The sequence below is a fragment of the Condylura cristata genome, unplaced genomic scaffold (assembly GCF_000260355.1).
Source record: "Condylura cristata isolate star-nosed mole 26May11 unplaced genomic scaffold, ConCri1.0 scaffold00004, whole genome shotgun sequence".
NCBI lineage: Eukaryota > Metazoa > Chordata > Mammalia > Eulipotyphla > Talpidae > Condylura > Condylura cristata.
Window position 1 is genome coordinate 15,333,934 of NW_004567105.1, and position 26,293 is coordinate 15,360,226.

The window sequence follows — 26,293 nt, forward strand, 5'->3', positions numbered from 1 at the left end:
TATTATTACAGAATAGTAGATTAATAAACTAGAGAGAAATTACATTTGATTTTTCCCAAACTTTGTAATCATAGACTATAGGCTAAGGCTATAGATAGTGAAATTCCTAACAAAAAAGAAGATTCCACTAATAAATATATTTCCTTCCCTACTGAGAGCTTTGGAGAAAGATGGCAACAGGAGATCAGTAATCTAACAAATCAGGTTCCGTTCCCTACTAAATATTATTTTATGTAGCTAAAAAACTCTTAGAAGAGCTACGAACACTATTAATGAGTACAAATTCAAAGGCCCACAATTATTACAGAATTTCTAGTCAAAAATCAACCCCTGCCCAGATCAGCAGTAAATGAATTCTTAATTGGTTTTCTTACTAATAAACTAGAGCCTGAACTGACAAAAAGAAGTGAATACTTACCAACTTGAGAAGTAAGTCATCTTTCTTAATGCATTGAGAAAAAATCCAACTTTTGATGGTTTCAGCCACTTTTAACAGGATACCTTGCTGAAGAGTAATATTATATAGGATTAATAAATCACACCACAGAAAAGGGAAGAGAAAAAATCATTCAGATAATGTTTTATCACTGTCTCAACCTCCTTATTAGTTTCCAAATTAACTTGCATATGACAATGACCTGGAGATTTCAGTTTGAAACATATTCTTTCCCCCAAACTAAAGGCTCTAATTCATTAAGTTTGGAATGAAACCTGACCTTTAAAAAACAGTCAGACATTATCCAAATGTGGTACCCTTATCTTTGATACATTAGATACTATCTAAGTCAACCTGATACTACAAAATGAATACCAACCAGTACTCCAAATTCTCAAACATTAAGAACAATTCATTTCACAATACTGATAAAAATGTATTTTAATTCATTTTAGAAAAATTGTCTCACACTAAAATAAAACTAATATAGAATCAATGAAAAATTAAAATTACCTTAATAACATCTTCTATGAACATGCCAGTAAGTGGGGTTTACATTCACTGATTATTACTCCAGGGATTGAAAAAGGGTCATGGAAAACAAGATGAGTAACTATTGTTTTCTAAAGCTTAGTACAGAATAGAAAATAAAAAGGCATCTGGGACTCACTGTACATGAAGAATGGAAACAGGTGGCCAGTGAGGACCAGAAATTTCATGAGAATGCTCAGAGAAAACAAACCAAGAGACTTTATGCTAAAACTTTACCGAACGAACATTTAATAATAACCATAGGAAAAGAAATTAGAAAAATATAGTGACTATTCATAGTAAGAACACCAGTATTTAATGATCACATTTAAAAAGAAACATTTTAAAAAAGGTAATTAGTGCAGGCCCTCCCTTGTGGTGCAGAGGGCTAAAGCACAGCACTAAGAAGCTAAAGCCACCTCAGCATGAGTTCGATACCTGCCCCAGAGGTGATCCACAATGCACCATAGACCTCTCCTGACCCACTCACTGCTCCCCTCAGCAGTGTACTTAGTCAATTTGCTGTTCTGCTCCCCACTCTGTCTCCGGTGAATCCTCTCACTGCCCCTACACCTCTGGCCTGTACCCCAGTTCTGTATATGTAAATAAATCTTTTTTTTTAAAAAAGGTAATTAATACTAGTGATCAAGAATTCATTACAAAAAAGTTTTCCAAAAGAAAATAGTTGGTATTTCCTATACTGAACAGATTTTTGAGCGCAATTCTAAAAACACATCTCCCTAGAATAAACTAAGTAACCCAACAAATCTAAATTTAGCTGCCCCAAGCAGACCTCTCCTGTCTCCCTGCTCCTCTCAGCAGTGTACCTAGTCAGTCAGCCTGTTCTGTTCCCCACTCTGTCTCTAGGGGGTCTTCTCTCCATCCCTGCACCTCTGGCTTGTACCCTAGTTCTGTATGCACAAATAATTAAATCTGTAAAAAAAAAAAAAAAAGAATGAAAGAATAAATTGTAAAAATGTGCATGCTTTCTTACTTTGGGCAGGGTTGTAGGATGCTTCTGTTGTCCATCTGCTGCTGTGCTGTTTTCTTGTTTTTGTGACAGAGAAGAACATATTTCAAAGTCTGTGTGTCCAAGATCCTGTAAGTACTGGTAAAGTGGAGAATTCTGAAAGTGACATATAAAATAAAACAAACTTCAAGATCATTACTGTTGAAAATTTTTAGAAACCAAATTCAATACCACTTCACTATCATGGCCAGTATAGCCCAAATTTTTAAGCCTTTTTAAATAAATATTGACTTAGTCACATTTTTTTAACATTAAAAAAAAAATTAACAGAAGGACCCAAAAAAGGGCAAAACTCTGAATAAGACACAGACTTTTTTGAGCAGTCAACAGAATTTTTTTTTACCAGCGAGTGAAAAATGAATTTAGGACTATAAATAGACTTGTTAAATAATTTCTTTGCTCAAATTTTTGCAGTTTTATAATAGGTTGCTTAAGAATCACCAATCCAGGCTCTAGATAGATGCTAGACCTCCACTGAAGAGTTACTAAAGTCAAGCATTATTATGCAGTAAATGTAGAGTATTATAATGTTATCATGTCATTATTATTATCATGTCATTAATTAATTCACTCAAGCACAAATATTTATTTTCTACCATTTGTCTGGCAATGTAACACACTTAAAACTTCAAGAAAGTTACTTAAGATAAGCTATATTTCACATATAAGCATATGGCAAATGAGAGACAACGTGGCGAGTAAAAATACTACCAAACAGTGGTTAAGAACACGAATTCTGGAGCCAGACTTTAGGTCAAATCCCAGCTCTGCCTCTTACTTTCTGGGTAACCTATTGCCATTTCTTTTTTTTTTTTTTTTAAAGATGTATTTATTTATTCATACAGAACTGGGGTACAGGCCAGAGATGCGGAGGGTGAGAGGATTCACCAGAGACAGAGTGGGGAGCAGAACAGGCAGATCCATGAAGTACACTGCTGAGGGGAGCAGCGGGCGGGTCAGGAGAGGTCTGCCACGCCATGTGGATCACCTCCGGGGCAGGTGGGGATCTGAACTCATGCAGAAGTGGCTTAAGCTTCTTAGTGCTGTGCTTTAACCCCCTGCGCCACCAGGGAGGGCCCTCTATTGCCATTTCTAATGTTTCTGTACTTCTAACATGTCATCTTGAAATAGATACTAGTAGAAATAGATACTAGTAACACGTAGGGCAAGGGTTATTACGAGGACTAAATAAATATAAAACACTTAGAATAGTCCCTGGTACATAGAAACACTTGATTCATAATTCAACTTTATATATAAGCTATGTAGAAAAAGTATTGGTTTTAAAATAGATCAAAAAGCCAAAACAAAGAAAAAAAATCACTAACCCCATCATATGGAAACATCATCATTACTGGATGGAAATCTATAGGATAACTTTTTCCGAATAAAGAGAAACTTTAGTTTTAGCTACTCTGGAGCACAAAGTTGGTGACATGTAAAGATAAACCTTGATTCAACAAAATATTTATTGCTTAAAAAGGGACCTTACCTTATACATTGACAAAAAATACAGCAACAAATCTAGCATAGTAGTATATGTCAGTAACTTAACTAAGCATTTTACTTTTATCCTTCACTCAAGGGATCACAAACTCTATATGGTATTATGATTATTGTCATTACTCTTATTATCTCCATTTCACAGATGAGGAAACAGATTTGGTTAGATAGAGAAAACAAGGTAAGTCTGACTCCAAAGCCAATGGTCTGAAATAAAACACACTACCTAAAACAAACAGTACCTCCTATATCTAGAGAGGGAGCTATTATAGAAGCTTACTTATAATTCAGTACAGAGACACCAAGCAATTAGTAATTATAGTATTTACTATATGCTACAGAAGCCTAGGAGAAAGTTAAATCAGAACAACACTTTTTGGGAACAGAAAACTGAGTTTGGAAAAATGAAGACTGACAGCAATTTTCTGGATATCAATGTGAAAGAAAAGGAAGATGAGTCAAATGCCCCTCTTTAGAACTATGTTTAATCTATCTTTTGAGAAAAAATTATATTATAATGGGGAAAATGCTTAATATCCCTCTCTCTGGTAGCACAAATAGGTAAATCTTTTTAACACCTACAAAATACTATTTTAAAACATGTACTTTCTACTGTCTTGAATTATTTAAATCTGTATTTTCAAATTAATCTGTGAACCACACCCTGCTCTATTGGGGTGGGAGGTGGTTGGTGAACAGAAATGCTAGTTCACTCAGCTGAACTTTTGAAAAGTTTACATACTTAAAATTTTGTTTTCAAGGCAGTAAGACCTTTTCTTAAAGTGAACTTCCATGGGAAAAAACCAGTAAGATGGATCAAAGTAAGTTACTACAATTCAAGAGTAATCAAATTTTTTTTCTGTAGAAGCCAGGTAGTATTTTAGGCTTTACAGGCCCTACAACTGGCCAGCTGTGTGGTAGCATGAAGGCAGTAGTGCATATATAATTACATAAGCCAGAGTGTGGCTATGTTCTAACAAAACTTTATGGAAACTTGAACTTCATAAACTTTTCATGTGTCACTAGGTAGCATTTTCCCCCAAACACCAAAAAAACAGGGCTCCCTGGTGGTGCAAGAGGTTAAGTCTCAGCACTATGAAGGAAAGGCAGCAACTGCAGCACTGGTCTGATACTGTACTGAAAGCTGACCCGTGGCACAGCTGACCTCTCCTGTCTTACCCACTGCTCCCCTCGGCAGTGTATTTCAGTTGATCTACCTATTCTGCTCCCCACTCTGTCTCTGGTGACTCCCTTCGTCCCCTCCCTCTTATACCTCTGGCCTATACCCCAGTTCTTGTATGTTTAAATAAATAAATCTTTCAAAAAAAGTTGAAAGAAAATATAAATGTACAGTAATAGTCAAATGCACATATGGAAGAAAATTTAATCTGAATGGAGGCACCATTCTCTGAGACCAGTGATTCATCTTTATTCAATGATCACATATAACAAAAGTCCAGAAAGGTAGTGAGGCAGATCGATGAGACAATAATACTAACTACCACCTACAGTAATGTCTTAATTTAATGGTTGCTCTGTGATTTACCAAGGGCTGTCATATCTGTTCTCTCATTAGATCCTTACTGCAGTTCACAGAAAGGGACAAGTCTAGCCCAAACACCTTAGTTTGCTAGCTTTTGTTCTAACCAATGACTCATTTGAGATCACAGCACATTCCTGATTGCCGTTTTCTGGAAAGAGGCTAAGGATGTGGGGATGGGGGAAAAATATAAAATTTATTTTTACTGAAGTGGCTTACAAAACTGCATGAGATGACAATTTCATTTTATTCAAAACTGTGTTCGATAGTAATATGTGCACACTTGGCAGTGTCTCAGCACTAACCCAAGGTTCCCTCATTTACCAGTTTATGTCACACTCACAAAATAACAAAATGGATTATCTGTAAGTACAGACTTTCTTACCTGGTAGAGAAACAATACTTTCTTTTTCAAATATATCTATAGATAAACTAAGAGCTTCCATACAGCTTGCGTCATCATAATCTGGAATACTTATTTCATATTTCAAAATAGCAGCATTAATCATTTACTTTGTGTATTACTGATAATGCCAACAGTGTCATTTTATAAAGTAGCTTATTTTGCTTTTTCTCCAAAAATAAAACATCTCATGAACTTTTTGGCTAGTTCCACAAAGCTTCTAGTCAAAGGAGTGACATCCACTTATGCTGTGCAATTATAGATGATGCCTCCTTGGTAATTTTGATTTCTCCTTCATGTTTAGTGACAGGATTCATCCTTGGCATCACCCAAACACTGTCTTACAGTTCTGGAAAATTATGGCTTGCCAAGGCCAGTATGGTACTTTGTCAATGACTTTTTGTCTGAGTACTTGACAAAACTTTCAGAGCAGACAAGCTTTGGAGAAAAGATACTGCTGGTCTAATAAAACATTATCCCAGGCATCATCATGTGTCATATTTGTATTTTTTTTAAAGATTTATTTATTCATATAGAACTGGGGTACAGGCCAGAGATGTGGAGGATGAGAGGATTCACCAGGGACAGAGTGGGGAGCAGAACAGGCAGATCAACGAAGTACACTGCTGAGGGGAGCAGCGGGCGGGTCAGGAGAGGTCTGGCTCGCCATGTGGTCTCCTCCGGGGCAGGCGGCAGGCGGGAATCGAACTCATGCGGAAGAGGCTTTAGCTTCTCAGTGCTGTGCTTTAACCCGCTGCGCCACCAGGGAGGGCCCCATATTTGTATTTTAACTGTTAGTGCAAATGCAAATAAAATCATTTTCTAATATATAAACTTAGGTTGTATGAATACTAAAGCTCTATTGTGTTTATGATAGCATATTGTATTGTTTCTACTTTTATGCATTGATCTCTTTTGACTTAAAAAGACTTAAAAGTCATTTTTTTGTTGAATAATTGTATTAAGAAAGAGCCATAACAAAACTTGAGAGGTCAGTTTTGAAAAAGTTACTTTCAATGTGGAATATAAAACCAGACTAATGAGCTTTTTTTTTCTTTTAAGATTATTTATGCATAAAAGAACTGGGGTACAGGTCTGAGGTGTAGGGGGTGAAAGGATTCATGAGACACAAAGTGGGGAACACAAAAGGCAGAGCTACTGAAACACACTGCTGAGGGGAGCAGCAGGTGAGATGGAGAGGTCTGCTGCACCATGTGGGTCAGCTCCCTGGCCTGGGATTGAATTCATGTAGAGGCTGGCAATAGCTGGATGGTGCTGTCTTTAATTCCTGAGCCACCAGGGAGGCTTCGAAGAGCTTTCTAAAGTCAGCACATGCAGGAAAGAATGAAAGTGAAAAAAGGCAAAAGATATCTTAATACTGAAACCTGATCAGTCAACATAAAATAATTTTTTTTCTTTTATAGCAAGGTAAAGCTTCCTATTATAATAGTCCTAACCTCTATGTTTGGAGGCGTAGGGCTATTAGGCTTATGAACTAATACACAGATATTTCTAATTTACAGGTTGATGGCAGCTTTAGAAAGGGACTTTTTGTGAGGATAAGACAGAATAGATGGTGACAGGCAATTTTCTGTTATTTTTTTTTTCATTGATTCAAGCAAAACAGAGCCACAAATGTTTTAGTTAAGTTGTTTTTTTGAAGAAAAATTATTAGCACTGAAGTCAAACTATAATTTTGTAGTACTGGAGAATGTTTCTGCCGCCAAAAGAAATATGAGAAACTTCAGACACAGCATGTGGGAGCTTCTCCTCAGGAAACCTTGTGGTTCACTATTCCTGTAAATTTTAGCTGACAAAAAACACACATCACAGAATCAAGAAAGAATTTTGCTGAAGGAAAGATACCCAAAAGTCTTAAGTTGTATTGTGATTGTTCTGATGTTTGAAATATATTTTTTGGGGAAAAATCAAGAAACCCCAACATTTTTGCTGAAAAGGCAATTCAACCTGCACTTCATGGTCCCAACCCCACTAAAGATATCGAGTCTCACAATGATGGCTATATAAAGTGTGAGCCATTCATTTAGTATATTATTTATTTTCTGGATGAATCACAGGGTGTCCTAGAGAAGTATTGGTACCATTACTGCTGATCTACACTTGAAAAGGATGATTAACTAGTACAGAAATGGAAGTAATTGGACAAAATGCTTGTATTGGTAGCTTCTCTCTTCTAAAATTCTTTAAACACTTAACTAGCAGGAGCTGCATGTTTTCAAGTTCTAGGCTTAGAGAGGGAAAACAGGGCAAACATGGCAAAACTCAGCAACTGATTCAACCATAAATACTAACTGAAATCTATGTGTCAGACAATATCTGGGCACAGAGAAGAAAACCAAACAAAACAGATTTCTTAGTGAAAAGTTTAATTGTATTACACTCCTGATAAGATCATGATTTGCTTGGCTTTCAACAGTGCCAGGGAAATGACTGAGTGGTCTGATACTTTCCAGGCAGGTTGCTATGTTTCAAGAAAATTCTCTCCTCCTCTCAGTTTCTTTAAGTACAAAATAAGAAAGGTATGAGATTCTAAAACTTGTTTAGGTAGTAAAACAAAACTCATGACAGTCTCTCAGGCAATATTTTAAAAAAAGGTAAATAAAAACACAGAAATTTGTACTAAATCAAAATGCCATCTTATCCCTGGTAATTAACAAAATTTAGAACTTGGAAATTCTACAGATCAAATTATCCAGTTTCTCCAACAAATAAATGATGAACAAGACAGATGAACTGCTATTGTTAATTGCCATGATTTAGTTACTTCTTTCCAGGTTAACTGCAGACCACCACAAAATAAGTAATGAGGAAGGTCATTAGTCAATTATACAAGGTAGCTATTTTCCCTATTTTTTAATGATGCTTTTGGTATACAAACTGGTAAAATTCTGTCATAATTAACAACACCATACAAAGGAAAATAAATTTCTCCATTACTATTAATTATATTGCTAATATACTAACTTCTATAGACTTCTCACTTTTAACTCAGTTAACAATTAGAAAGCATAATTTAAAGATGACTTATCCCCCTCCCACATAAACTTTGGATAATATTACAGAATAGTACCTTGCAAAATTAAAGACATTTTAAGATAACAGAAAATATATTTTGTGTTCACACACTTCCACAACTAAATTACTAAATCAAAGCCCCAAATCTAATTGTTAGTTTAATTGTCCCTGAATATCAGTAAAGCAATATCTAATCTTAGCATTCAAAAAGAATAAATAAGCTAAAGGATTAAAAAAAAAAACAAAACACTTGTACAAGTAAATAAATTACTCACAGATAGCATAGTTCTATTTTCTCCAAATGACCTGGATGAAACATTTACTCCATATTGCCCATATTCTTTTAATCTGTACATTGCTTTCATTGATGGTTTCCACTTGTTTCTCCAGAAGAAACTACACTACAAAATGGCCACTGAAGTGGAGGGCGTGTCTTCATCATTACTAAGCATTTTCCTATCAGAAGCAGCTCTTTGAAAAAATCTGAACATAATTTCTTCAGTGCCACTCAGTATTACACCATAGCTGCAGTAGTAATAAATAGCAAGACTGAGATTTTAAAGATGCTTGCAGAGAATATTACCTAATGTTTATGTTTACTTGAAAATATTTTGAACTGAAGCAGGTAAGACATACACTCATAAAAGTTCCTGCTTGTTGGTTTCTAGTATTTTTCACTGAAAAGCATCCCATTCAATTAAAGATAGTGAAACAGATAGACAGCAACATTTTCAAGAGTGAGTTTTAAGTTTTTTCTATATAATGTACAAATGTGCTACAATAGTACCTAAGTACACAACAAAATGAAACGTGCCCATCAAAATGACTAAGAGATGCACAGTGAGAAGAGAGTCACAGTGACATGGTTTTAAGGGAACAGTGGTGGATTTGAACTCTCCTGATTCTGATGTTACCCTTAAAATCATTAAAATGTGGTTAATCAATTGGCATGTATTGCCCACTTTCTAGACATAATGTAGAAACAAAGTAAGGAAATAAAACTCATTTTCAACTACTTGACAAAAATCTGAGTCAGGTTTAAAACACATCAGCAAAATGCTGAGTTTGAGGAGAGCATACAATCCACATTAAAATAAGGTTAAGACATTATAAGAATGTAGTCATATTTTTTGCCTTTTCAAGTATATTGATAATAACAAAACACAGAACTTGTAGTTCTGTTTAGAGATAAAGAGAGACCTTTAAAAAATTCATTATTTCCTTTCATAAGAAAGGGAGTATCTGTAAAGCAAGCAAAACAAAACAAAATAGGGCAGGATGAAATAGAAAATCCTTTTTAAAAAGGTGTTAGATATGAGATAAATGGTTGAGAATCAGCAAAATCGGTGAGCTATAGGTGGCCAAATTCTGCCAGCTAAAATACAGTGTGGATTTAAATATATTTAAAGGTACAGCTGCAAATGTATTATCTCAAATAACAAACGAGCATGTTGATCTCCTGCCTTGGGAATAAAAACAAATGTCAGCAGATATATAAGCAGTACTCTAAAAATCCAGATGTAATAAAATCAGTACACCCCCTGCCACTGTGCTCCTTTGGAGTACATTGAGCTTTGGTCCTTTTCTCCTAAAGGCATGATTTGTTTCTGGAAACTCAGGGAACAGCTGGTACAGAACCAGGCAAACTAAAATTGAGCCAGGGTTTCTGATCTAAAAATAGACTAGAAATAAGCAGAATCTCTACAGAATCTTCCTCTACTGTGTTCCCTAATTAATGAAAGCCTCTAAGGGTCTATTCTCATTTACTCAACCCAACAGATTCATGAAAACCATAATACTAAAGGGTGATCTTGTATAATTTCCTTAAATAACAAAAAAGGAAAACTTTAGAGAAATTAAGTGATTCACTCAAGATTTCATTGCTAATTAAAGTTAGAGTCTTTTTAAAGAAGATTTATTATTTATTTATTTATGCACACAAAAGCAGGGCTGCAGGCCAGAGGTGTGGATTGACGGAAATACACTGCTGAGGGGAGAGTAGCAAGTGAAACAGGAGAGGTCTGCTGTGCCATGTGTATTGCTACTTCCCTAGCTGTAGTGTATTGCTACTTCCCTAGCTGTAGCTCAAACCTGAGCTGAAGTTAGCTTCACAGTACTGAGATTTAACTCTTTCCACGACCAGAGAGTCTCTCTTTGACCACTAGTCTAGCCCTTTTTCCACATGTTAAAAAAAAAAAAAAAAAGACTACGACTCAGCAGTCTCACTCCTAGGTATCTACCCAAAAGACACAAAAACACTGATTCAAAAAGATACCTGCACCCCTATGTTTATTGCTGCTTTATTCACAACTGGAAAGACATGGAAACAGCCCAAATGCCCAAAAATGGATGACTGGATTAAAAAGATGTGGTACATATACACAATGGAATACTACTCAGCAACCAAAAAAACACATGTCTTTTGCAGCAACTTGGATGGAGCTGGAAAAGATCATGCTTAGTGAGATAAGCCAGAAAGAAAGGAAAAATACCAGATGGTTTCTCTCATAGCAAGAATATAATGGAACAGACAAGAAAATAATGATAATGATGAACAGCTATACCAGAGACATTTTGTGGGGGTGGAGTGGGGAATGGGATCAAAAACAGTGGGGGGAGGGAAATGCACTGGACCATGATGATGGCACATGTGTGATTTGATGATGGGAAGCCCAAGGGGATTGCAAATGAGATGGAAAATGCACAAAATGATGTAAAAATAGATTATGATATACACACACACACACACACACACACACACACACACATATATATATACACACACATAGAGAGAGAGAAAGAGAAAGTAATTGTAATAAAGTAAAAGAGAACATCAACTAGCAACTATAAACCAGAGACATTCTATGGGGGAGGAGAGGGGAACAAGATCAAAAAGGGAGTGGGAAGAGCACATGGGTGAAGTGGTGGTGGGAAGACCATGGGAATTACAACCAAGATGAAAAAATGTACAAAATGAAGAATGATGTAAAAAATGTATTTATAAAACAAAAAAAAATTTTAATCATGATGTATATCATATCTTGAGACAAAGGAACTTGCACTTTAATTTTTAATTGTTTTAATTGTTTTAAATACAAAAACTATGTAATACATACACTTTTTAGAATGTTTTATACATACTGTTTTTAGTATTAAAATCTAATTTGGAGCCCTGAGGACATGTGAAGAAGACAAAGTGAAAGAAAGCACAAGACATGGACAGAAAAAGCAGCAAGGATTTATTTCCCAAGAAAGACATGGACAGAAAAAGCAGCAAGGATTTATTTCCCAAGAATAACTGTTATAATTCAGGTTAAATAAATTTATTCTTACAAATCTAGTGGCATACTAGCTTTAGTATTAATGGTCAATTTATAATGTCAATTAGCTCTCTTAATATTCCTTCTAATACGGACAGTAATAAAAGCATAAATTTTACTATCCTTTCAATCTCAGCTACTATAAAGAAGTAGATTATTTTATATAATATAATTGCAAAGCATTAAGAACTATTGCAAACTGTGCATAGATTTTAAGGAAAAATAAGATGATATAAAAATATCTTAAATTTGTATGTATAATTTTTCCAGGGAGTAGGCTCCATTATCATAATAGCAAATACTGTAAATGTATACATTCATAGACAAAAACAATTTCCTTCCATTAGTGAAATCAATAATGCAAGTAGGGAAGAAACTACACATGATACTGTCTTAATGCGCTTTAGAGCTATATTACAAATTTAAAAGTATAAATAAAAGACAATCTCTCAAGCAAGAGACATTTTAACTTTTTTTTAAGTGTGGGAGGTTATATGAGAGTGGGTTCCTTTCAACTGATTGATTTAGTGTTGGGGTAGAAAGCTAAATTTGAACATACTACCAACAGAGAGATAACATTTAGTAATTTTATAAAAAGTATGAAAGGGGAAGGAACAACAGAAGAAGGGAGGGGGGCTCAGAGTTTCAGACCTGAAAAAAGACAAAGAAAAAATTCAAGGAGAAAACAGAGTTCAGCTACAAAGATTATGACAAAATCACAAAACTATGAAAGAGCAGTATCAAAACTCTTAACAGATGTCCAAGGTAATTAGAAAAAAAATTCTTATTCTTCAAACATCTTACAATTCCAGAGGCCAGCAACAACATTGGTACTTTGGTATTTATTTTGCTTAAATATTCCTAGTATATAGAATGCAGCCCTGATGAAATAAAGGTGGTCAGATTCTAGGGAAATGAATGAGAATTGGGTCCAGGAACCTCATTATTCCTTCCTCCCTTAATTTCCATACTTAAGTCATCTTTCAATGTGCCCCTAGTCTACCGAGAAAAAGACTCAAAAATGACACTGAAAGGAAAATACAAAAGACCAAAATTAAAAGAAAAGAGAAAAAATTTTCTAATCATCCAGTAAATTAATATTGAAACAAGAAACCTCAGAATTTTAAAAAGAAAATAATGCGGAGAGTGCTTTCCAAAACTTTGCTTAATTTAAAACTTTTAGTTGTCATGCATATGATTCTCTGAGCAAGGAGGCTCTATTTCATGACTGGAAATGACATAAGATAGTGGTCTCAAGCCTTTCCCAAGATCCTCCCCAAAATAATGGTAACCAACCCAACTAGGGAGATCTCTTCATTCAAGCCTCTTTCGTAGTTGATCAAGGTATTAAGTTCAATGACAAGAAGATCCAAAACAGTCAGCAAATAATCTATAGACTTCAAATCTAAAAACTATGCCAAATACTCTATTAACTGGTGCTTTGTATAAGAAACAACTGAGGCCAAAAAAAAAAGGACATCCACTACAGTTCAATGAGGGAAAGAAAGGATGGTTTGTTAATAACTTGAAATCCACGTGGGGAAATCCATATGGAGAAAAAAATGTTGACCCTTACTTGACACCATATAAAAATCAGTTCCTGATGGATGGCAGATATAACTATAAAAGATAAATAAAGTCTCTTAAAAAAAATCTTCATGGTTTCAGAGAAGACAAATCTTTCTTTAAAGCACTAACCATAAAAGAAAAGGAGACTTTTTGGATTAGTTAAGCACTTTTGTTAACTGAGACAGTGTGCGCTACATACATCCTAAGATATCTGAAATACATATAACCAACAAAAGACTTAAATCTAGTACAGATCTTCCATGACCTATGATGGGATTGTGTCATGATAACTTATAGTAAAATCAAAATATCATTAAGTCAGAAAAGCTGATTTGGATCTTGCACCAGCAGGAGTGTATATTGTATCCCACTTCCTATTAAATGTATCTTTCACACCATCATAAAGTTCAGAAAACATAAAGCAGCAGAAACATGTTCAACTAAACATTCACAATAACAGTATTCATAAATAGTCTCAAGCTGGAAATTACCCAAAGACAGTCAACAGTAGTATGGGCCTTTAAAATGTCACAAATTCTGGCTCTCCCTGGTGGTACAAGGGGTCAAAGCACAGCACTAAGAAGTTATCCGAGCTACTGAGGCATGAGTTCCATCCCCAGCCAGGGAGGTGGTCCATGTGATGCCACAGACCTCTCCTGTCTCACCCTGCTGCTCTTCTCAGCAGTGTATTTCAGTATACTTGCCTGTTCTTCTCCTGACTCTATCTCTGGTGAATCCTCTCTCCTTTTCCCCCTACAACCTTTGGCCTGTACCCCAGTTCCTGTATGCACAAATAAATGTATTAAAAAAAAAAAAACCAGGGCCCTCCCTGGTGGCGCAGCCGGTTAAAGCACAGCACTGAGAATCTAAAGCCACTTCTGCATGAGTTCGATCCCGGCCTGCCCCGGAGGTGACCACATGGCGTGGCAGACCTCTCCTGACCTGCCCGCCGCTCCCCTCAGCAGTGTACTTCGTCGATCTGCCTGTTCTGTTCCCCGCTCTGTCTCTGGTGAAGCCTCTCGCCGCCCCTGAGCCTCTGGCCTGTACCCCAGTTCTGTATACACAAATAAATAAATCTTTAAAAAAAAAAAAAGCCATTATAAATTCACAGATATACTATGGAGAAATAAAAATTTCTCAAATGACAATGTAAATGAATATAAAAAATAAATGCTGAGGACAAAAAAAAAAAGACAAACATACATATGGAATTGAGGTATATAAACTATAAAAAAACAGACAACTATGATGCTAAGAGACATGTGAAAATCATGTAAATCAATTTTTTAAAAGCTAGTATCCAACAAAATACTATTTTTATCTTTTCTATCAAATTAACAATGGTTAAAGGAAACTAATAAGACTGTTGCTGATATTTGGTGAAATTCACATTATTATTCCTGTTAAGTAACAAAAATTCAAATGAGTTAATTTTAAAGATCTAATTGTCTTTATTAAATCACTCAGGAATGAATAGCATCCCATTTAGCAAGTAGAAAGGCAATGCAGAGTTATACAAAATGGAAGGTTTTATAGTTAGAAAAAAGGGTGAGATAAAAAAAAAAGGATTATTTCCAGCAAAGCCACCTTTCCTTAGGGTCTTATCTTGCTGGTTATCTCACTGTGCAGACGAGAAAAGTCCAGAAGATTGGCTTAAAATTCTACTTTTGGAAGTGGCAGAAACTGCAAATAGGTTAGGTATGAAGTCTAGGTGAGGCTCAGCATAAACTCTACTTTGGGACTATTATTGTTCCTTATTTTTTTTTTTCTCCTAAACATTGCTAATGGAAACATGATTGGTGTAATCTTTCTGCATAAGTCTTTTAAAAAGAGGTTAATATTCTTTGATCCACTAGTTTTCCGTTTAGAAATTATTCTAAGGAAAAAATCAGAGTTGCACTTAAAGATGGACTTGTGTCTGAATTGATAATGGTATTTTGAAATAATATAACTATTCAATAATGGAGAAATGGTTATGATATATGCATGTGATGAAATATTATGCTAGTAATAATGCTTTCAAGAGTAATATATGGAAAAGGTTCATGATAAATTTAAGTAAAGATGCATACAAAATTCCATGAAGTATATCTGGAGCCACACACAAACATAAATTTGCATAGAAAAAATTCTGTAAGAACACATGCTATAATATTAAAAGTGGCCATTTTGAAGTGGCAGGATTATGAATGATTTTAATTTTGTGACTGATTTCCTACAATGACATGTTCTTTGAACATGCTTTACTATTTATCCACAAATCTCTAAAGAAATCTAAGATTTCCTAGAATTTTAAGCATCCTAGGTTTTTTTTTAGAAATAATTTTATTTATTAAATTCACTTATTTAAGCAGCCTAAAGTTTTGTCTCCTCTTCAACTATCACATGCAATCTATAACTGTTTTCTGGATTTTACCTTAGAGGTATCTGCTCAAGTCATTATTTATTTTTTCTCTTATTTACGAGATTCTTGTCTTCCTAGTACACTTCTCCAAACCAGGCTTCATTGTGGTAAAATGGCCATCTTTCACTACTTCCACATTCTAGCCATATCAAACCACTCTATGTAGCCACTCAAGTCTGAAAAATCCACATCAGGCACTATGACACCTCCCAATCCTGGCAGATTCTGTTCTGTGTCCCATCTCTTACTGATCAATTCACAGTTCAAGATTTACCTCCAATATCATTTACTGCGTGTAGCTTCTAGAAGGCCATAAGAACAGATGGAGGTTTCCAAATATATTCTCTAACGTACAGATACTTCAACATGTATCATTATGCCCTTATTTTGTGTTAAGCTCTATTGTAGGAAATGGACCATTTAAAAACATTTTCTTAAAATCTAGTTGGATAAGTGAACATAAAGCATATGTCTATGTATTACACATATACAGGAGCATCAATCTTAACCTCTGTCTGATAGACAAATGGCAACAAAAACACCAGCCTTGATTTTTTTCATTCAAGATGGCAGAGAATGTCTTAAAATAGTCCCACACAAAAGCACTCGCACCCTGAGTCTCAAGTCCTAAGGACTACTACCTCTAGCGCAAAACACGCAAAGGACAAAAGAATTAAACCTAGATGCGGAGATAACCAGAGCCTAATTACCAACAGTAGGTCCCACACAGAGATTCCAAACCGTGTTAGAAACCTGGCACCTGCAACCTTCATTCCTGGTGCCACGCCTCGACCACGAACCTGCTGGATACAGACTCAAAGCATCGAGGACTAAAAAGGGGGCGGTCAAGTTTTATTAGTGAGTATCCAAAATGCTCTACAGGGCCCCGCCCCAGCCAGATGCAGTCCTCCCCCTCCCTCCCCCGGGACGTCCAACCCCGCGGAAGGAAGAGACAGGGCTCGTGCTGGACCCCGCGGCCTGGCAACCGTGCTCGGGCTCGGAATTCTGGGCGGGCCCGAGGCAGAGGCTGGTGCAGCCAGGTCTCCTCGAGATACACCTGTCAGGCGGCGGTCAGCTAGGCCCAGAAGCCGCTGGGATTAGACGACTGAGACCCGAGGAGCGTCACCCAATTCCCGCCCCGCGATCGGTCCCTTGCTTTGCCTCTTCGCCTCTCCCTTTCACCTTCTCAAACAAAGGCAATCCATACCCACCGCCATTTTCCCCTTACCTCAAAAACCACCTCTTCGTCAAACTCGGGTGTCATCCTTCTCCGCCATGCCACCCACCTCAGCACGATGGGAAATGAAGGCGGGAGAACACACAGCACCCACCCGTCCGTTTCTGCCCAGCCTCGCGTGTCCAGAAAACTACAATTCCCAGCCTGCCTCGCGGTTCACGCCCCCTTTTCAGAGACGTTTATTGGAACAGAGGATAAATATGGGGCGGGAAAAGAACTAATTTCGAGACCTCTGATTGGATGTAGTTGTCTGCCTTTTACGGCTGCGGCTAGCAGGGGGCGCCTGAAGCACAGATTTTTTTTTTTTTTTGGTAGCACTAGCGGGCACGCGCCGGCGGAGCTCGTGCCCGCGCTTGGCCGTCCGCCCAGAGTTCGGAAAGGCGGTGCTCGTGCCCGCCCGCCCGCTGTCTGCGGCTCGCGCCCGCGAGCGCCGCTGGGTCCCTGGAGCCCGCCGCATCCTTTGTGCGGCGCTCAGGCAACGCTGTGGGGCAGCGAGACGGAATGTGGCCAGTGCCACAGTTCTCTTCTGCCAAAACTCTGTAAACAATGGACTGAAAGGGAACATGGATTGAGGAGAGCGAGCTGGGAAAGCGAGCTGCGGGGGAGAATCATGACTTCTGCCGCCGGTAAGTGACGGCGCTCGTCTTGCGGCTGAAAGTTTGTGGGGAGCGCGGCTAGTCTTAGACTTTGGAGCAACTTTCTCCTCCGGGTGGGTGCGTGGTGTTCTCTCAGTCTCCCGGGGACGCTGGCAAGTGCGGAGCGGACGGCTTTCGCTGCCGGGTTTCTTCCCTTCAAACCCACAGGGGCAATTCGGAAATCGCCTATCTGTGGGGACCTCCCTTTAAAGGGAGACCCGTGGGGGGGGGGGGGACGCTTGCGCCAGGTGAATCGCGAGCGGTGAAGACGTTTAATCCTTTCTCCTAAAATGTGAGCGAATTCCCCTTTGCATGTGAAAATTGTGAGATTCCCACGTTAAGTTATTCTAGAAAGGGCTGCGTTCCCGGAGTTTGAAGTTGAACTCTGAGCTCGCAGAGTCCCTTTAAACCAAATAGCGACCGGAACCCTGACCCGCACTAGATAAGGAGGTTTAGACATTGTTACTCCTATCTTGGTGAGTTTTCCCGTTACCTGGGAAGCAGAGGAGTAGAATTGCCGATTGCAAATTTTCTGCTCACACTCACTCAGCTTCTTTTTTTTCTTTTTTTTTTTTTTCCTATTTCTACCTGGTTAGTGGGAACAAAGACTTATTTTCTATCCGCCTGCCATCGTCCTTTTGCTTCAACCAAATGACAAAGCCTGTCTTTACCTTGGTGTGGATTTGGAGCAATTCTGGACATTGTATTTCTAAACACTGCTGAAAAAAACAGTTATTCTCCAAAATAATTATGAATGTGGTGTTAAATTTACTTTATAAGAACATAGGTTAATTTTAAACCAGAGCTTAATAATGTAGCATTAAGTGTTTAGTTTTTTTTTTTTTTTAACAATTTTGTCCACGTTGAAAGATGAACTTCCATTAGAAATTTCGTGGTAAAATAGTGTAAATGTTCCTCTCAGGGTTACTTCTAGAATCAGCAATTTCTAGTATCAGATTAAAATTTCTTTGCTTTTCTTGGCACTTATTTTGAATTCCTGCAACTTGAAACTGTCAGCTTGAAAGTGCCAAACAGCACTCCAAATGTTCTAATATGTATTATTTCTAAAGCCTGATATACTGGAGTGTGTATTACTAGGTGTAATCAGATTTATAACTAACAAGGCAAGAAGTTGGCCAATAGGAATAGGAAAGCAAGGCGTGCACTAGTACTGCAGTAGTATTTCTGAGAATGTTGTGGATCCTTTTTTATTTCATGTGTATGTATGTCTAGAAGGCTTTCTACTTACTTGAGGTGGATTATTTTAATATTCAATGCCTGTACCTCACCTTTGTTCAAGTTTTCTTTGTTAGTGACCCAATCTGATTTAAATTTGAAGTGGTTGGAATTTTTCAAATTCTACCAACTATTATTGCTGCCTTTTTTGGAGTGTCAGCCACATTTAAAATATTCATGCTTTATTTATATCAGTTACAAATTTCAGTTTTAAACATTTGCAATAAATAGGCAGAGGACTATTTAATTATGTAAACATGGTGTAGGACTCAGTCTAGAACTGCTTGATTCTTTCATTTGAATTACCCTAGAATAATGCAGCTATTTTTATATTTTATCAACTTTACAATTAAAGAAATCCGCAGACATTTTTGTGGTGTTTAAAAGAGGGTCACTTCCTGTGTTTAGCTGAGTTAGTTGGTTTTTAGCATAGCTTGCTGAGAAGCATTAACTACTTTGTTCACCCATCTGTTGAGATTTATTATAATTCTTTCTTGTGTCTGAATGGAGGACTTGGAAGAGAAGTAGGGCATTATTTCCATCCCATTCTTATAAAAATATGTGTTCACCATTCTCACTAGTTGTTCATGATGCCTTTTGCAATAATAGTCAAATTTGATGAAACTTTAGGAGAGTTACTTTTTGCAATTGGAGGGAGGGGGTGTTTGTTTACATTGAATGTAATCTGTGGTATTTGGGATGGTTGGCTTAATTTCAAAAACTAAGAGAGGTATAGGTCATTTAAGTTCTATGTATATAAGAACTTTGTTTTTCTGCATATGAAAGATTAGGCCCATAATAGAGATTTTTAGAATTGTTCTAATCAGTATTTTTAAAGGAGAGATAATTTATACATGTATATTCTGTATCTTTTTGAACATGTACATGTATCTTTTTAAACATATTTTGTATAATTTTGAACACATGCTTTTTGACTGGATCAATAGTCATTGTTACGTCTAAAAAAGTCTTTGCACATGAATCACAGACATCTGTGTGTCACAGATGAGGAGAATGTTTGTAATAGTAAAATGGTACTGGTGCTTTACTTTCTTACCTTAATTTTCCCTGGAGCCAAACAGCTGTATAAATAAAAGACTTGCTGCTTTACTCTAAAAAGCACTGGATCTCACTGTTGATACAGTATTAAGATCCAAAGGCGCTGGGTTCATTTCCAAACACCATGCACTTATTTCAAGAGTTTGACATTGGAGCAGACCATAATATAATAACATGTTAGGTTTTCAGTGGGTTTCTTTAAAAATAGAGCACCCCCCCCCACACACACACAAATGAAGAATTTCAGATATTGTTGTACCAGTGATTAGGAATGTTGTTCCCACTAATAATTAAGGACTTATCAAATTGTTACTATATCTTAAAATGGATATTGATTTTTTAAAAAAAAGATTTATTTATATATGCATACAGAAGTGGGGTGTAGGCCAGAGGTGCAGGGGTGGTGAGAGAATTCACCAGAGACAAAGCGGGGAGCAGAACAGGCAGATGATAGAAGTATACTGCTGGGGGGAGCAGTGGGCGGGTCAGAAGAGGTCTGCCTGCCATGTGGATCACCTGCAGGGCCTGGAATCAAACTCAGACAGAAGCAGCTGAGGGCCCTGGATATTGTTGATTTTTAAAAGAAATATCCTGTTACTGAGATATGTTAAAGAGAATGTGTGTGTGGCAATTCTGACTATTCCTAGGTGCTATATTCAGCATTGAGGATACAGAATGAGACAAAGTAATATTCTCTTGGTGCTTACCTTCAAGTAATAAGGAGACAAAAGTGCCCTGGAAAAAAGTGACACAGAGCAAAGGGGCTAAAGAATATAGGGTTTTCCTGTAAGAAGTATCTCAGCAGTTATAATCTCAGGATCAAATAGGCTTTAGCAATCTGTTCAACCTCTCATTTACAAATAAGGACTCTGTTATGGCCCACCTGCATAGACTTGTGTACAAAATACATTTAAAATAAAGAGTAGAATTGGTGTAATAAATTAAAAAGCAGTGTAACTAAAAAGAAATTATTAATTTGTAAATCACTGAAAGAAAAACATTAATTTGACGAGACAGTTTTTTTGTTGTTGTGGTAGTGGTGGTGAAATACATCATAATATAACATCTTTATCATCATTTGTAAGTGTCCAGTCAGTAATATTAAGTATATACACATTTCAGAGCAGTCAATTTCCAGAAATCTTTTCATCTTGCCAAACACTTTATTTCTTCAAAAATATCAGAGATAGGATGTTTTAAGAATGGTTATAGAAATAAAATCATGACAGTCTGTCAGTTTTCATTATTTTTGAGTACCAAGGGAGGTTGGAAGAGGCCAGGGATATGCATACTTCCTCTTGGATGTGACTTAATAACTTAAGAGTTTAATAGACCATTACACCAAGCTCTAGCATTAGGTTTTGAAGGATTTTATCATTTGTCTACCTTTAAAAAAATGAACACATACCCTCCCTGGTGGCACAACGGGTTAGGATACAGCATTTCAGACTAGTCGCCGCTGCTTCAGGCCACTGCTTCAGTGCCAGTTTGAGCTCCGGCCCCAGAGGTAACCCACTAGGCGTGGCAGACCTCTCCTGTCTCACCTGTTGCTCCCCTCAGCAGTGTACATCATCGATCTGCCTGTTCTGCTCCCCATTCTGTCTCTAGTGAATCTTCTCACTGCACCTGCACCTCTGGCCTGCACCCCAGTTCTATACATGTAAATAAATAAATTTTTAGAAAAAAACGAACTCAACGTATAGTATATTTATTGAATAGCTGACTGAAATTATATAACTTAGGGAACTTGTTGTTTTGAAAATATTTTGTTATCTTCATTTATGATAACATTGTACTGAGGAATTGAATGAGAATGGCCTCTGTTATGTGATCTTGGCTGAATACTTAGTATTAGAAGTTTGGAAAATTCTTCCCTGGCTGGTAAAGGGAAGTAAAGCTCTTGACTTTTTTTTTCTTTTCTTTTTTAACTCAATTCCATGTAATATCTTCCCAAGTGTTGTGACTAATTTCCTTTGTTGAAAAGAAAATCATCACCAAGTGAATTCTCAAAACCTTTGTATATTCAAGTATTCAATTTCCAGCAGATATTTTAAAAAGTTCATATTTATTACTTGAGCAATTTAAGTTTTTGATAAGTATTAGATCCTGTTGGATAAATAAACATTTGAATAAAAATATAAGATAAAATAGTTTTTATTTCCCATGTCCTTGGGGACATGGAGGAAAAATTGAAAAGAACTTTAAAAAATACCTATGTTCAGGCTCCATGTATCTATTCATTTTTAAAGATGTGTTGTGTTAAGCTTTTATTTGGTTCCTAGAGACTAGGAGCATGTCTGTACAAAGCTAGCTCAGTATAATAAAACCTCTAGGAAGAATTGTTCACTACAAATTATGTATTATCTTTTAAATGCACTACAACAGTGGTTTTTAATAAAGGGCAAATAGCAAAATCATTAGTGGGACTTAAAAGAAATTCAGAAACCTAGGCTTTATCCCCTGAGACTCTGAACAGATTTGGGGTAGAGCCTGAACATGTAGCTTTTTTAAAAAATGAAACACCATGAGGGGTTACAATAAAAATTCCCAATTGATAACCCCATGCACAAAGACATACCAATTTTATTATGACCCTCAAACAATACAGAAAAATTACTTTTCAGGTTTTTTTAAATTTACTTTTCAGTTTAGAAAATTTCTGTATTCTTTAAAAAAAAAAAGATTTATTTATGCAACAGAACTGGGGTACAGGCCAGAGGTGCAGGGGCAGCGAGAGGATTTACCAGAGACAGAGTGTGGAGCAGAACAGGCAGATAATTGAAGTCCACTGCTGAGGGGAGCAGCAGGCAAGACAGGAGAGGTCTGCTATGCCATATGGGCCACCCCAGTCCAGGGCCAGGGATCGAACTCACACTGAGGGGTTTTGGCTAGCCTGCAGTGCTGCATTCTAACCTGTTGTGCCACCAGGGAGGGCCCCTATTCCTTTTTTTTTTTTTTTAATTTATTTTATAACAGTTTATTTTTACATCATTTTGTACATTTTTTTTTACATCTCAATTGTAATCTCCACGGGTTTCCCATCACCATGTCACCCGTGTGCCATCACCATAATCCCAATTAGTGGGCTGTCTGTTTTTTGTAATGTCTCTTTTGCTATACAGAAGCTCTTTAACTTGATGTAGTCCCATCTATTTATCTTTTTTTTAAAAAAAGATTTATTTATTTATTCATTCGTACAAAACTGGGGTACAGTTTTGATTATTACGGCTTTGTAGTACAGCTTGAAGTTTGGGATTGTAATACCTCCATTTTGATTTTTCTTAGACATGAGGGTTTTGGCTATTCGAGGTCTTTTGTTGTTCCATATGAATCTCATCAACATTTTTTCTATTTCTTTGAAGAATGTCATTGAGATTTTTATGGGGATGGCATTAAATCTGTATATTACTTTTGGCAGGATAGGGCCCGTATTCCTTTTTAAAGATTATTTTGGGATTCTAGGGAAATAGATTTGATAAAAGACATTTATACAGGTACAAGAATATTATTAATAAGCTTATAAGGTTGCATGTTCATATAATTTAGGCAAATTCAACTCAGCACTCAGGAAATAAACTAAAGTGCTTTTTCCTCTATATACAGGTAGCAAGCAGAAGCCCTTTATCTCATTTAGTGTCAACTGAGATGTGGTAATCTTTTTGAAAATTACAAGAAAACATGTATTGAACTTATCAAGAATTGTACAATACACCCAAAGCTATTTATAATGGTATTGAAGGGCATTTTAAGGAATCTTCAAGAGTAGTATATTGACTATATAATGTAACATAATCCAACTAACTAGTGAAGTACAAGCTTACCATGTTGTCAAAAGTAAAAATGCAATTACCTCTTGCTTTGCTATTTTTTGGTCATCAAATTATTATTATTATTATTTTTTCCTTTCTAGAGATTAAAAAGCCACCAGTGGCCCCCAAGCCGAAGTTTGTGGTGGCAAATAATAAGCCAGCCCCACCTCCTGTTGCACCTAAACCTGATATTGTGGTTTCTAGTGTTCCACAGTCAACAAAGAAGATCAAACCAGCAATAGCTCCAAAACCAAAAGTTCTGAAGGACTCACCTGTTCGAGACATCAGACAGTCACCATCAAGAAAAATCCTCACGAACCTGAAAGAACATAAACAGGAATTACCTGAAAGAGCTGACAACTCTAACTGCAAAAATGTAGGGCATCAGAGTAGTGACTATATTTTACCAATGTGTTCTTGCAGCTCTGAGTGTATCCATAAACTTGGGAATAGAGAGAATATGTATGTAAAGCAGCTTATCTTAGAGCCCCTGGAAATGCATGAAAATTCAGAAAACAGTAAACTTGATGAATTCTCTTCAGCTATAAAAAATAGGAGTAAATGTCACTATAATGGTGAAAAGGTCAGGAGCCAGAGTGGAGTAATTTCAAAGGCAAGTGTCCTAGAGGAGAAACTTAAAGATGTTTTAACACAAAAATCATCACCGTTTATTTTCCCACAGAAGCACAGATCGACACACAACCCAGAAATGAATGATGACTGTAATTCCAAGAGACAATTCAGAAATGAAATTGCAGATTTGTCACCTTCCCAGTCTAGCTTTGCAAGTGCTCCTGATCAACGACACTGCCACCTACAAGTTCCTAGTGATGAATTTCAAAATTTGGAAACTTGTCAGAACAGCAGTGAAAAAAGCAATTTTAACTTTCACTCATCCGAACAAGTTCTGGAAAATGGCAATAAGAGTACTTCTCTTTCTTTAGATGGAGTTAGTAAGAAGTCAGATGTCAAAGAACTTGGTCCCTTAGAAATTCACTTGGTACCATGTACCCCCAAATTTCCAACTCCCAAGCCTAGAAAAACACGTGCTGCTCGCCTATTACGCCAAAAGTTTATAGATACTCCTAGTGAAAGTACTGAAGAATCAGAGAACTTAAATAATAGCTCTTCATATCTTTTCAAAGAGACTTTGGAAAACAATAAAATCAAGATTTGTCATCAGAATGTTTTATGTGACCAGGAACAGGCAGAAAAAATGAAACCAGAAAATAAAAGTGAATTAAATGTGAACCCCAGCAGTGACAGTCAGCACCTAGTCAATTCACAGAAAGCCCTGTGTAATGAACCATCTTCCTTTGGAAAAATGGCACCTCCTTTAAACATAGACTCTAATTTTAGTTCTGACAGCAAGGCAGTGGACGATTCTAGTATGTCACTTGCTGTGGATAAAGGCACTAATTTTACAAGAAGCAGTACTTTGTCTATGAGCCTCCCCAAGCAGCTCAAATTAGGTTGCAGTGAACATTTACCTACTGCTTGTAATCTGGGAATATTTACCCCTCAAATGCAAAAGGAATCTATAATAAAGGATGAAAGTGTCCCAAAAATTGTCCCCCCAAAACCTCAAAGACATATCTTGCCTCCTGCAGGGGTGCTTAAAAAGGCCGCCTCTGAAGAGCTTGTGGAGAAAAGTTCTTATCCATTAAATGAAGAAAAAAATTCAGAAAGGAGTCTAGAAAGAAATCACCTTCAGCATTTGTATGCCCAAAGTCACAATATGTCATGTTCGTCTGATATGCCTAAACGGGCTTTAGAAAAGCCAGTGTGGAAATTACCTCATCCTATTTTACCTTTTCCAGGGACCCCAGAATCCCTAAAGTCTATCACAGTATCCTCAAATAGTGAGCCTTCTTCTACCCTGACCAAGCCGAGAGCAAAATCATTGTCTGCTATGGATGTGGAAAGGTGCACCAAGACTTGCAAAGACTCTCAAAAGAAAAACTCTTTTAAGAAGTTGCTCAACATGAAACTGTCCATCTGTTCCATGAAGAGTGACCTCCAGAAATTTTGGTCCAAGAATAGCCAACTTGGGGACACAACCTCAGGCAGTCTCTTGAGTGGAGAGCAAAAAGGGACTGAAAGTGATTGGCATGGCTTGTTAGTAGGAGATGAAAAGAGAAGCAAACCCACCAAGGCATATTCTGCAGATAATTACAGCCTGGAATCTCAGAAGAAGAAAAAGAGGAAATCTCGGGGCCAGACCAGCACAGGTAATGGAGCAAGAGCTGAGTCTTTGGATGACCAAATGCTTTCCAGAGAGTCATCATCTCAAGTGCCTTACAAATCTGCTCTAAGTAGCTGTGCTCCTGAATATGAAAACGTTCGTCATTATGAAGAAATACCGGAGTATGAAAACTTACCTTTTATTATGGCTGTAGAGAAAACTCCAGAGTTGGAATGGCAGAATTCCAGCAGCATTGAGGACACTGAAGCAAATGTGTATGAGATAGAAGAGCCTTATGAAGCTTCAGGTGGCCAGCTGCGACTTGGACCCAGACATCAGCATTCCAGGTAATGCACAGAT

At 37.0% G+C, this 26,293-nt stretch overlaps 2 protein-coding genes across 8 annotated transcripts in view; one reads left to right on the forward strand and one right to left on the reverse strand.

Moving 5' to 3' along the window:
- Nucleotides 1-17,116, reverse strand: part of VEZT (vezatin, adherens junctions transmembrane protein) — a 53,383-nt gene extending 36,267 nt beyond the window's left edge. For 4 of the 7 annotated variants that reach the window (XR_001145035.1, XM_012720338.1, XM_012720335.1 and 1 more), the window contains exons 1-3: nucleotides 8,755-8,857; nucleotides 1,962-2,093; nucleotides 419-505 (exon numbers count right to left, since the gene is read on the reverse strand). Coding sequence is in view for 6 of the 7 variants with exons in the window: in XM_012720338.1 (XP_012575792.1) it covers nucleotides 419-505; nucleotides 1,962-2,093; nucleotides 8,755-8,844 (309 nt within the window). In the remaining variant the exon portion in view is untranslated. Of the gene's footprint in view, nucleotides 1-418; nucleotides 506-1,961; nucleotides 2,094-8,754; nucleotides 8,858-16,482; nucleotides 16,571-17,000 lie in introns of those variants that run through there. The other 3 variants (XM_012720337.1, XM_004675803.2, XM_012720336.1) reach the window with 2 other exon arrangements.
- Nucleotides 17,117-17,619: 503 nt separating this feature from the next.
- Nucleotides 17,620-26,293, forward strand: part of FGD6 (FYVE, RhoGEF and PH domain containing 6) — a 101,443-nt gene continuing 92,769 nt past the window's right edge. Inside the window, exons 1-2 of the mRNA XM_004675805.1 lie at nucleotides 17,620-17,635; nucleotides 23,850-26,280. Of these exons, the coding sequence (XP_004675862.1) occupies nucleotides 17,620-17,635; nucleotides 23,850-26,280 (2,447 nt within the window). The remainder of the gene's footprint in view (nucleotides 17,636-23,849; nucleotides 26,281-26,293) is intronic.